A 13,651-nucleotide genomic window follows, 5' to 3' on the forward strand; every position below is an offset into this window, starting at 1 on the left:
AGGTTATGTATATAATGTATAGTGTTTTTTTGTTACCAACTGTGTGTGTATCGTGTTTTGTGTGTGGAGGAGCGATCAGAAACGGCAGAGAACAGACTCGAGGTGAGGCAGGCAGTTTTCTTGCCTCACCGCTGGGGCCGCTCATGATCCTAGATACTGTGACTCCACAACCACAGAATAAGACACAGCGAGCTAGCCATGGAACTAGCCACACAGTAAATAAGTAAAGTACAGCAATATATTTGTTTCCTTCTCTCTTCCGACGTCAACATGAAAGACTACATTTCTACACTTAAACAGTTTTCTAAAGTGGATTTTCAATTGAAGCAAGAGATAATAACTAAAGGAAGACCAACACCGGAGCTTAAAGTTTTGATTCGAGACAGTTTGATGATTCTCCAACGGAGTAGAAAAGACATGCCGAGGATAGACTTGGCTTTGGATGAACGGATATTTTTATACAGAATTAGGGGTGCATGGATATCATGGATAAGTAAAGGCAAGACAGCAATAAGATGTTTTTATTTAGTTTTTTAATGAAATGTGCGTTTTCTGTGCTACAGTTTGTATGTCTAAATAATTCAGTAAAGTAGAAGCGGTAGCTAATCTACCACAGCAATTATTTTTTAATAAAACATTAAGCCTAAAACGTACTACAATAACAGACTGAATGTTCTGTTCTGTGTGCAAAGTTCTTGAATGTTTTTTGGTGTTAAATCCTAAACCATGAAGTGGCATTGTTGTCAGTTGCTATGGCAACAAGTCTGCGTGTAGTTTGGCGGATACTTCTCTTTCCCTTTGCTGTGGATCATAGCACGAAATGAATAGCTACATTTCTAAGTTTCACTGAGTTAACACGGCTATGGATGACATGTAAAAGATTAGTCTTTTTGCCCCCCAGGTGTTGCATGCCTGCACGAAATTTCCATACATCCAATAACATACATGGTCTTTATATAAGTCGTAAGTCAGTGCCTCACCAGCAAAGAACCTCACCGCACGTCACTGGTCGGAAGCCTCTTAATCACTGCAATACCGTTTCCCATTCCGCCATATTTCCACTGTTGGTTGCTTAGCTCAAGTGAAAAAAATGCAGCCGTAATTCTTTAAAGCAGAGGTTCAAGATGAATAGTGGTAAGCATTAGCTGAAATGTTAGCAATATTTTCTTGGTTTTAAACGTCCACTTTTTGGCCCTACAAAGCATTGGTTTTGAAGTATTTCACTCACCCCAGTTCTTATTCACCTTTATGGATATGTTTTTCGTCATTTTAATAGGGCTGGGTTTTCAATTTCTTAGGTTCTCTCATGAGCCCGTTGACAGAGTGACCATCACGGTGACATTCAAACCAGAATTCCCCAAAGTTTCTTTTAAGATGGACATTTTAGTTTCATTAGTCTTTTTATTTTTCACAATGTAGCATAAGGCTTTTTTTCTATTTCAGGGTTTCCCCCAGTGTATTATAAGCCTGGCAGCCTGTCAACCGCTAATCCTTACCCTAACCCTAATCAATAAATAAAATAAAAAAATCTAAAAAAAAATAAATAAAAAAAATTGCTTCACTTTTCAAATAAGTCGGATTGCAAGCGTCTGTTGCGTTGAGTGTGGAGCAGAATGATTCCTAAAAGTTGGGTTTATAGTAATGCACTCCTGGTGCCTCTGCGCATTGCCTTGCATGCATCAATCCCCTGTGAGGACTTGCTTGATGTCTAAAGTTGACCCCAGCGTGGACGCGAGCACCTCCTTTCACTCAAACTGGACGCACTGGACACTGATCTGTACGATCTGTATTTACATCAATCCCCTGTGAGGACTTGTTTTTCTTTCCAGAGTTTTTCATCAAGGTAGGAGTCAAGTTTAAGTATTAGCTCTACTTGTGCAGCTCTATGACCTGTAGTTGAGCTTTCAGAGATACGTGTTGAGCGAGCTGTGAGAAAGATTTATCTTTGTGAAGAAGGAATTTATGTGTGGGGTGTGCATTTGCAACTCACACGGCACTGTGTCTACGCTGTGTATGTGGTCCCGGTTGACTGGTGCATTAGTGGTTAAGCGGAAATTGAGGAAATTGAGAAATTGATAATATGAAAAATAAATAAATGAAAAATTGGGTTAATGAAAAAGCTAAATTATTTATTTAACCACATTTTTTATTTATTTCACTCTTTTTCTTCATTTTTTGATTTATTTTACTCATTTTTTTATTCATTTCACCCATTTATTTATTTATTTAATTTTGGCTGAAATGGCTCTCCATAGAGGGGCCCCATAAATGCTAATAATTTAAAACAGACCACAGATACATAAATGTATCACTCGTTCATTGAGATTATCAATGCTGTTAAATTTTATTCAATTGTTTAGGCATAAAGAGCTGTTGCCTTGCAGCAAGAAGGTTCTGGGTTCGATTCCCGGCCTGGGGTCTTTCTGCATGGAGTTTGCATGTTCTCCCTGTGCGTGTGTGGGTTTTCTCCGGGTACTCCGGTTTCCTCCCACAGTCCAAAAACATGACTGTCAGGTTAATTGGCTTCTCCAAATCGTCCCTAGGTGTGAGTGTGTGTGTGCATGGTTGTGTGTCCTGTGTGTCTCTGTGTTGCCCTGCGACAGACTGGCGACCTGTCCAGGGTGACCCCGCCTCTCGCCCGAAACGTTGGCTGGAGATGGGCACCAGCACCCCTCCCGACCCCACTGAGGGAAAAAGGGTGCAAGAAAATGGATGGATGGATGGATGTTTAGGCATAAATTAAATTATTTTAAATTGTTTAACATTTTATATACAAGATTTTAAGGAGCTGTAAAATTTACTTAGTAAAACTTCAAAGAACAATATTCATAGTTAGATTGTTTTGTTACCATAGCAACAATCTGATGTTGTGAGTTTAATCTTTAAATTTACAAATACAAATTAGTAAACTGCGATAATAACTTATTGCTTTTTAGGCTGGCCAATTAAACTACTCCCTTCTCCCATATTTCACTAAATTTAAAACAGTGCTGTTAGAGGTGCTGATATTTTTTTAGCAACAAAAGGGGCCCCTAAGTCAGATTCTGCTCCAGACCTCATACAGCCTTGGACCGGCCCTGCATGATAAGGTAATCTGCAGGGCCGGCAGAGATGCGCAACAAACGGGAGATTTAATTCAAACCTGCTAATGTGGCTTGAGTAGCTCTTCCATTTGGTGTCTGTTGAGTTTTTAATATGCGTCACAGAAACTATTTTGGTTGGTCGAGCTTATGGGACAAGTTTCTCAGATCTCCGTGCGGCTGCGCGTATTAACTCTAAGTAGACAACGCATTTGATATGGTTTGATGCATTGTGTAACCGGAAAAATACTATTAATAATAATAATAAAATAATATAAAATCAGCGTGATGCGTGTCTCCGAGGAGAGCGCGAAAGCTCCTCACCGGCTGAACCTGCATGATGAGGTTAGCGCTGCTCGTTATCCACAAACTCTCCGGCCAACCGGGACCACAGACATAAACTTTACAGGAAAGACAGACACAGAGCCACATGCTAGGCAGCGCATTAAGATGTAAACACCGCCGTACTTTCTGCTTTAAACACTGTTCGTTCACAAAGATAAATCATTCTCACCGCTCCACAACAGCTGTGTGAAGCTGACACCTCACCCACGTCAAAAAATCCAGCAAATAGTCTGAATGGTTAGTGCTCCGTTTGTGCAGGTTTGTGCCGTTAAAATTTTTGTTTGTGCAGTTTTGGTTTCTGAGATATTAAACATTATTTTTTAGGTCATCTAGAGTTCACCATCCCCCCATATCGCTCCAAAACAAACCAAAGTGGGCTAATTCATTAGTGCTCCGTTTGTGCAGGTTTGTGCCGTTAAAATTTTCGTTTGTGCAGCTTTCATTTTTGAGATATTAAAAGTTATAATTTTGGACGATGACGTCACCATCCCCCCATATCGTTCCAAAACAAACCAAAGTGGGCTAGTTCGTTAGTGCTCCGTTTGTGCAGGTTCGTGCCGTTAAAATTTTTGTTTGTGCAGTTATGGTTTCTGAGATATTAAACATTATTTTTTAGGTCATCTAGAGTTCACCATCCCCCCATATCGCTCCAAAACAAACCAAAGTGGGCTAATTCATTAGTGCTCCGTTTGTGCAGGTTTGTGCCGTTAAAATTTTCGTTTGTGCAGCTTTCATCTTTGAGATATTAAAAGTTATAATTTTGGACGATGACGTCACCATCCCCCCATATCGCTCCAAAACAAACCAAAGTGGGCTAATTCATTAGTGCTCCGTTTGTGCAGGTTTGTGCCGTTAAAATTTTCGTTTGTGCAGCTTTCATCTTTGAGATATTAAAAGTTATAATTTTGGACGATGACGTCACTGTCAGGGTCTGTGTTTGTTCCCCTTGTTTGTGCCTTAGTTCATTTCCTTTAGTTATTATTTACTGGTCTCCGAGCCGCTATTCCTTGGACATCCACCAGAGGTCACCTATGTGCCACCCCTGGGAAGCGGCAGGGTTCAACCCGGGCACACACCTGCAGCTCGTTGAGAAGGCTCCTGCCCTGGATATAAGCAGCAGCGCCACTCCGTCTCATCGCCTGAGTGTTTGCTCACCTCGGTACTAAATGCTCCAGAGAAAGGCCCTCTGCGATCTTCGTTGTTGCTAACTTTGTTATTTCCCTCGTCAGATATCCAGCTGTCTTCCCGTTGTTCCCCGAGACCAGTTACCCCGAGTCTGTGTGAGTCTGTCTCCCCGTTGTGGATCACCTGCCTCCTGTGTCTTCCCCCGACGCTACCGGTGTTGCCGGTTTTGACGCCACCCCTCGTGTGCTCGTCTTCTCCCTGTCGTGGATCCTTCTCCGGCGAAATCCCCTTCGGAGTGTTCCGGGTCAGGAGACCCACGTCCGAACCTCACCGGAGAAAAGAAGGTAACATCACCTTCGGAGCCTTCCGGGTCAGGAGACCCGCGTCCGAACTTCACCGGAGAAGGGATTGTACAAGACCGGAACCTACTCCGCCATCCCTGTCCGCTCTCCAACGTTTTCTAGTTCACGCCACATATCCACCCATCTCAAGTAAGCCCTCTCTGTTTACCTCCGGATCCCTTTCCTACGCAGCCTCTAACTCTGTTCTCTCATCGACAGTAGACGACCTGGTTCTTCATTCCAGTATTCACCACCCTTCCCCTGACTTCAATAAATCATTATTGTATTCATTATCGTCTCTTCTGGTCGTGTTCTCGCATGTGGGTTCGAAATATTACATCCACCATGACAGTCACCATCCCCCCATATCGTTCCAAAACAAACCAAAGTGGGCTAGTTCGTTAGTGCTCCGTTTGTGCAGGTTCGTGCCGTTAAAATTTTCGTTTGTGCAGTTATGGTTTCTGAGATATTAAACATTATTTTTTAGGTCATCTAGAGTTCACCATCCCCCCATATGCTCCAAAACAAACCAACGTGGGCTAATTCGTTAGTGCTCCGTTTGTGCAGGTCTGTCTAATCGATAATAGCTGCATAAATCAAAAGATATGGCGACATGTAAAATCAGCAGCGCTTCGCTTTCACAGACGGCGGGACTTCGTCCAACTTTTAGCGTCACTTGGAAGGAAAGCTTAAAGAAAGGTAATCTCTGTGGACGTGATGCTAGCAAAGGATCACGTCCACAGAGACACATGTTCCATCTGCAATGAAAAAAAGTTGTCACTCATGCGCTGAATTATTGTGTTGACTGAGGTGTCACATATATGGGACAACGCTGTGACCAAAGTCTGCAATATAGTGGTATGACATTCAGGAACGATCCGATTCTTCTGGACGGCTCTTTACTAAGTCCTAAGGACTGAAGCCTCACTTAGAGCCGTTCTTTGTTCTTGTGTACACTGCAGTTGATATATACTGCAGTATATATATATATATATATATATATATATATATATACACACACATTTATTTAATCGCTGAATAAGTAAAAGTTGAACCTATGAATGAACACAGAGCATGCTCATTGCTCATTGATTGAATTCGTCTCCTGTCATGGTGGCAAACATTGCAGTGGGAGGGAGGGGAGAACAGTCACGGTGCTCATTCTGCTTAGTTACTTGTTGCGCCCTTGGACAGTGTTCATAGTTGAACATTATTTACCGTTAATTACGATGTTTCAGTTGTGGTTTCTGACCGCCCAGGGCGTTATTTTTCTAGGGATGGCAGGAGACCTCTGCGGATTGTAGCACAGCGATGAAAGCAAAACAGAATGAAATGAGTTTTAATTGATACTGGTAAAATATATTTCAGCTCTAAGTATTTAATATCTAGGTGTTTTTATGGGAATGTGGATCTTTCAGATCAATCTGAGAACCAACTTTGATAGGTAAACTTAATTTTATTAACTTCATTTAGCGCGGGGCGCTGGTCTTGGGTTCGGTGGTCTTGACTACAACTCTGCTACGTGGCTCCTTGGTTGCCTCCCCTCACCTTCTTTCCATCCCCTTTCAGTTGGATTTCTTTCTAAATAAATGTCACTAATGAAGTTCATGTTATGTTTGGACAGGAGACAAGATGTTTCCATCCCTGAAATTATGATCCATAGAATCACATATCTAAGTCTAAACTGTTACAGAGAATAAACACAATAAGAACACGTTTAATCTGTGGTAGTGTTCATTAAAATGGCACATTTCCGATGTATTAAAATTAAATACGATCGGCACACTTAATGATATTAGCGATTAGGTAATGCATTCAGCAAGTACTTTTACTTTTAATACTTAAGTATTTTTAAAAGCCAGTACTTTTTTACTTTTACTTAAGTAAAATGTTAATGTGGTACTTTGACTTTTACTTGAGTACATTTTTTACTGTATTTGTACGTTTACTTAAGTACATTTTTTGAGTACTTTCTCCATCACTGATAATGTGTAGTTGCGCCCCTACCCATGGCACTTCAACAATATAATTTTACCTTTTTTCTGAAATAGTGTCTTTTTATTCTTGCCATACAGTCCTCAGTATTATTTATTGCTCAAAAGGTCTTGCCATACCAGTTTATTCCTCCGTATTTACTTTAGTTTCTTAGTTTATTCTTGCATTTTGTTCATCATTCATTTCCATTTAGTTTTCTTTGATTAGTATTATTCTCTCTTGGTTTATTGCTATGTCCACTTTAGTTTCTTTCCTGTTGCTAGATTTATTTTATCGTTTATTGACCACCAGTAATTTTCACTCATCACCTGCTGCGCCTCCTAATCGTCATGATGTGTTTCACATCATGTGTTGATTTTTCACTGTTCAGCGTCAGATTCTCTGTTTTTATGCCATAATTCACATCTAGTTCGTCGCTCCGTTTTGCCCGCTTCTCATGTTTCAGAATTTTGCGCAATGTGTGCGGTGTTTTTTTTTTTTTTTTTTTTTTTTTAACTCCCTAAGGTGCAGGCCGGTTGGGAAACATAACGATGGGGAAAAGGCAGACCGACATAAACCTTTTAAAATCACCCCCGTTTCATACTGGACCACTTACAGCACCGGTGTGAACGCTATAAAATGAACGCTCTCTATCGTGGTATCACCCATGGAGGGATTTCTTTATTTAAATGGGTTCATTTTTCAGAGGGATACAAAGTGAGGGTATCGCGATTTTAGTAATTGTATGTTTATAAGAGCGATTTTCTGTTGTCCTTCCATGGAAGCGGGCAGCTTTCAAACGGAAATAAAACACTTTTTAATATAAATTGCTGCTTTGACATGATCACAGAACTGCCAAAAGATATGTAGCCTACATAAATACCAGACAAAGTGAATCACAGCAGCGTCATCAGCCGGTGTAACGCTGAACTGATGCGGAGCGGAGCTGCGCCATGAAGCTACAAATACTGAATAGAAGAAGAGCTGCCATCGATACAGTTGCAGCCAAGCATGATTTAATGTTACACAATACAGTTTTACTAAGTTGCTCAAAGTCTAAGCTGGTATTGTTGTGGATTTAAGGTGTAAAGTTTACCTTCGACCAAACGCCCCCCAAAGGCATCCCAACGCCCCCCAAAGGCATCCCAGCGCCCCCCTTTTGTAAAAATGTCCACCAGCGCCCCCTGCCGTCCTCTGAACGCCCCCTGGGGGGCGGTACCGCCCATGTTGAGAACCGCTACTCTAAAGTGTAACTATTGTTTTATTGTGCTAATTGTTATAAGCATGTTGTCAGTAAATTAACATTTTGACAATTTGTACAATTCTATGATAGTATATTGGCAATGTACTCTTGAAAAAATGTGAGTATATTGAATAGACAAAGTAATTTTTTTCAATCGGAAAGTGTGTCGTAATTGATCCTTCTGTATACTGTAGCCTGATATGTTTGCAGAACTATAGTGTGTATGAAGCATGTAATGTACATAAATAATAAAAGACATTGATAAGTAACTAAAAAGTGTACTTCTTTAGCAATTATAGTAAACCAAAAGTGTAATTGGAACATGGTGTAATCACACTACTAACATAAAATATGTAATACATATATACTTAGAAGACATTCTAAATATATTTTAAATGTAAGTCGATCACAAAATAGAACACTTAAGATATACTAATCAATTACGTTTATGTCACATAGAAAGCTGACTACTTAAAGTATACAAAGTATAATGTTAGTTGTTCCAAAAAAGCATGTCGTAGTACACTTAGTATACTTTAAATTGTAATTTTCTACAATTTAACTGCTATTAAAATACACTAAGTACAAAATTAGTTGTTCCAAAATAACAGACTTCAAGTACATTGATGATTAGTCTGACTTCAGGTATGCTAAAATTTAACATTCTTAGTTATATTTATTTTTCACCTGGGGAACCAGAGTTATACACATAGAGATCAGAAGAACTCATCCCATAAAGCTCAGTCTATTGCCGTATTACAGGCAATAGCCCTGTATACGGAGCTCCCTAGGGGAGATGGGGAATTATTTTTTCTTTTGTGTTCCCTCACAATACTTTTGTGTTACCATGCAAAAGGTTTTGTGTTTTCTCGCAATAATGTACTGATTAGTTCATGCTGCATAATTGAATACTGTAAGCCTTTTCTTACGTACTTTCTGCTTTAAAATAAGGTTATGCAAGGTTTTTCCATGTATATCATATCTCGTTGTGAAATATCTGAAGTTTTATATATTTTTCTTTAGGATAGACATGTACCACCAATCTATGATATAAACAAAAACTTTCCATAAGTAGGAAAGAAATAAAAATACACATTCAAACTTGACTATTTCTGAATTTATCTGACAGTTTTGATTGTGTCTCTTTGTGTCGATAGCCTGAATGCTTTAAAGGGCCGTTTTCATATGCAGTTCTCTCATAATCTTACACAAACAGACATGAAAATGCAGTGAATAAATTAATATTCAATCGATTTTTTTGCACCAAATAGTTAATAATAAGCACGTTTTCACTGAGCCTCTTTAAATGTGTATATATTTTAAATTTACATTTGAGACTGCATACAAAATAGACCAGCAACTATTCCAGTAAGCATATTCCAAGGGAACGCAAAATTTATTGTGAGGAACGCAAAAGTATTGTGAGAGAACCCAAAACATTTTTTTTCCCATATTCCCTGGGGTGCTCTGTACTGTAAAGATTCCTTGAATGATTTGAGTACCTCGATTATTAAAATTCCTCGAGGAAATTTTAACTGCCTCAAAGCTTCGTTAAGTTATGTTGTATTATTTAGGGCTATGTACTGCTGCTTTAAGTTTGGTTGAAGTTTGTGCTAATATGGCATTTGCTTTTCTCCAAACAATACCCTGAAACAATGGCTAGGCATTGTCTTACCTGTGTTTGAGACGGGGACTTCGAGTTGGGGGGTACAAAGAAGAATGAGTGCCTTTGAAGCTCCTCTTAGCTCCCAGTCCTGGTTTGGGGCTAGGCAGACCTTTGACCTCCTCCTCCATCTTCTTCCACTGCTGGCGAGCAACCAAAAAGTCCACATGCTCAGTAGAGACATTCTCACTGAGGGTCTCCTGTTGCACATAGAAATCTAGAGGAATCTGATAAATAAAAACAAAAACAAACAAAAGAAAAACATGTGAATGAAGATTTCAAGACAGTACCAAGATGAAAAGATTATACCTGGATGTGGGTTTAGGAATATTTTAAAACGCCGGACCCACTTAAAGGACTCGGCTTCCTGCACTGGCGACGCCTGCTGGACCTCTGGGGTTCGCCTGCTGAGCCGTGGCCGGCCCCCGGACTGTTCCCTTGGGACTGTTTTGCTATGGACTCATGAAGTTTGTACACTGCTGTTTGATTTAAAACTGAAGAGATTTTTCCTAAAAGGCTATACAGCACTCTCAGTTTGTGATCAACAGACACTTCAGATAGTTAAAGAGCTGTTTTATAGTGCTGGGCAGTAGAATTTTTATTGTTATAAGAATTATTTATTTGGTGGTAACATCAGTAAAGTCTAACAATGAGGGCAAACACTGAAGCGATAATTTCACTCTTTTTCTGCTTTTGTTTTGACATTTAAATTTGTGAATGCCAGAAGTTAATGCAATCTGCTGAGTTTCCTTAGTCAAACTTTTTAAACTAATTTGGATAATTAACTGAGTTAATTACTGTTCTTTTTTTCAAAGTGCCTCAGTATGAGATATGTTGTGAATTAGTGCAATATAAATAAACTGAATTTAATAGAATTTGATAGTACCTCAAATTCTATTCAGGTACAGTGCTAAATATGCATGGCAGTGTATTTAGCACTGTAAATACTTCTAAACTAAACAAGATCGCTGCATTCAATCATGTTTGTCTGGAAGCACTTAGTATGGAGCTAACGGCTCATTTAAACTGAGCAGTGCAGCATGTATCAGTGCCACCTGGGTGAACTGCCCCCTCCCATCCATCCATCCATCCATCCATCCATCCATCCATCCATCCATCCATCCATCCATCCATCCATCCATCCATCCATCCATCCATCCATCCATCCATCCATCCATCCATCCATCCATCCATTTTCTTCCGCTTATCCGGGGTCGGGTCGCGGGGGCAGCAGCTTCAGAAGGGAGGCCCAGACTTCCCTCTCCCCAGCCACTTCTTCCAGCTCCTCCGGGGGAATCCCAAGGCATTCCCAGGCCAGCTGAGAGACGTAATCCCTCCAGCGTGTCCTGGGTCTTCCCCAAGGCCTCCTTCCGGTGGGACGTGCCCGGAACACCTCACCAGGGAGGCGTCCAGGAGGCATCCTTACCAGATGCCCGAGCCACCTCAACTGGCTCCTCTCGACGTGGAGGAGCAGCGGCTCTACTCTGAGTCCCTCCCGGATGACCGAGCTTCTCACCCTATCTCTAAGGGAGAACCCAGCCACCCTGTGGAGGAAACCCATTTCGGCCGCTTGTACCCGTGATCTCGTTCTTTCGGTCATGACCCAAAGCTCATGACCATAGATGAGGGTGGGAACGTAGATCGACCGGTAAATCGAGAGCTTCGCTTTTTGGCTCAGCTCTCTCTTCACCACGACGGACCGGTACAGCGCCCGCTTCACAGTAGACGCTGCCCCGATCCGCCTGTCGATCTCCCGCTCCCTTCTTCCCTCATTCGTGAACAAGATCCCCAGATACTTAAACTCCTCCACTTGAGGCAGGACGACCCCCCTGACCCGGAGAAGGCACTCTACCCTTTTCCGGCTCAAGACCATGGCCTCGGATTTGGAGGCACTGAGCCTCATCCCGGCCGCTTCACACTCGGCTGCGAACCGCTCCAGTGAGAGCTGCAGATCACGTTCCGATGGAGCCCAACCTTCCCCCAACCTTCAAATTTAACAAAATTGATGTCAAATGATTGTGCTGTTTGTGCTGGTTTGTGCAGCGATTTTTTTATTTGCGCTATCATTTTAAAGATACTAATGAAAAAGTTTCCAGACATCATCAGAAGCCAACAAACCCCCCACTCACATGTACAAAATCAAACAAATTTGGTGTCAATCAACCAGCAAAAATGTGCAGCAAAAATTTTAGTTTGTTTTGCTTTCATCTTTGCCAATATCTGGTCTCAACTTTAGCTTCCAGCTCTTTGGGACACTGAACAGCAGGGGACAAGGCAGGTAGGAAATATACGGATGATGTGAAACATACCCTCCTATCAGGGTCGGTTGAGCTGGCTGTGGAGGTCACCGAAGGAGAGTGCAGGACAAAATCTCTTCTTGACTTCATCTGTTCTTCACTGTTCTCCATGACTTTACTCTTCTTCTCATTTTGCTTATCCACCACTCTTTCTTCCAACTTCAGCACTTCAGTTTGTACTTCTTCCACTTCATCATCCTTCATGCTCTGTGCAATGCATGTGTCATCAGCATAATCTCTGTTTTCTTGCGAATGGTCAGTCTCATCGCTGCAAGCTAAGGCTAGCCATTGGTCCTCCCCAAAATCACTGTCTGAGTACACAACAGCCAGCTTTGCTTTGAGGGAGTCACTGAGGTGGCTTTCACTGAGATCATCTCTGTTGTCTAAGTCGTGTTTCCAGGCCTCCTTTAGTGTGGATTCTGGTGGATCTGAAGTAATAACTGAGGGCTCAGACAATAAACTTTGTGGATTTTCGTTAACGAAAAACTGATCTGATGAAGCATCTTGCTTAATTTCTCCCAGAATTCCTGTTATCCATATATTTACTTTATCCGTGCCTTCTCTACCTTCATCCGTCCCTTCTATTTCTCTTTTCCCCAGATTATAATTTTCTGAATCTTCTTTTTTTGTATCTTTCCCATCTACTCTCCCTCTGTGCTCAACTATGTTTCTTCCTTGTTGAATATCTCCTTCTAGGTCTACTCTTCCATTATCCTGTTCTTCCAATTCCCCTCTTCTTTCAACTTCTTCAGTTTCTACTCTCCCACCATTTTCTTCATCCTCTCGTTCACTGTCATACTGTACTTCCATTCCCTTCTCCTCTTCAGTTTTAAAATAAAGGTAGTCACATTCATCTCTTTTCTCATTTCTGTTTTCTGCCACTGCTTCCACCTTTGGAACCTTTGGGTCTGGGAGTTCCTGTGACTCCTGATTGCCACAGCTAAAACAGATATCTGTCTCTAGGTCTGTTGCTGTACATGAGGGACTAATCTCCATGGCAACCAAATTCTGTGGGTATGCAAGCGTAGAAAAGTCACCGGCAAGATTGTTGTTGGAGGAGGGGTTGTTGTCGTGGTTTCTGTCTGTCAGTTCAGGTATTGTCCTTTTAAACCCAGTTGTGGCTCTCTGTGGAAATAAACATTCAAAAATCTTTAGTCGACTGTTATCATTTCAGGGATTTTTTGACATACCAAAAATGATCATCTTATATTGCACTCATCTACACTTGAATAATAATATTCAACCAGAGTATTCATTCAGGAATAAATTAAAGATCACAGTACTTCACACCAACTGGAGGGTCGATAATTAGAGCTTGCTTTAAAAATAATAAATTATTGTTATTTTATATAATGCCCAAGGGCGTAGGAACGAGTTTATGTTTTGGGGTGGCACATATCGGAAACCTGACAGATCAGTAAATAGCTTGAGCAGAAATGTCACAAACAATAATCTGATTCCTTCTAATGAGTAATCAAACATATTACTATTTAAAATCCAGAAATCAGATTAAAGTTATGTATCTAAGGTACTGTGTTACTATATTTGTAATTTTAGAATTTGTCATCTTATATTATAGGCAC

The 13,651-nt window shown here is 40.9% G+C and overlaps 1 protein-coding gene across 6 annotated transcripts in view; it reads right to left on the reverse strand.

The window, feature by feature from the left end:
- LOC103479207 (uncharacterized) overlaps positions 1-13,651 on the reverse strand; it is a 72,709-nt gene that overhangs the window by 17,974 nt on the left and 41,084 nt on the right. For all 6 annotated transcript variants that reach the window (XM_008433511.3, XM_081597821.1, XM_081597824.1 and 3 more), the window contains exons 2-3: positions 12,081-13,193; positions 9,784-9,998 (exon numbers count right to left, since the gene is read on the reverse strand). In XM_008433511.3, the coding sequence (XP_008431733.1) occupies positions 9,784-9,998; positions 12,081-13,193 (1,328 nt within the window). The remainder of the gene's footprint in view (positions 1-9,783; positions 9,999-12,080; positions 13,194-13,651) is intronic.

The sequence above is a fragment of the Poecilia reticulata genome, chromosome 17 (assembly GCF_904066995.2).
Source record: "Poecilia reticulata chromosome 17, P_reticulata-male-v2, whole genome shotgun sequence".
NCBI classification, from domain to species: Eukaryota; Metazoa; Chordata; class Actinopteri; order Cyprinodontiformes; family Poeciliidae; genus Poecilia; species Poecilia reticulata.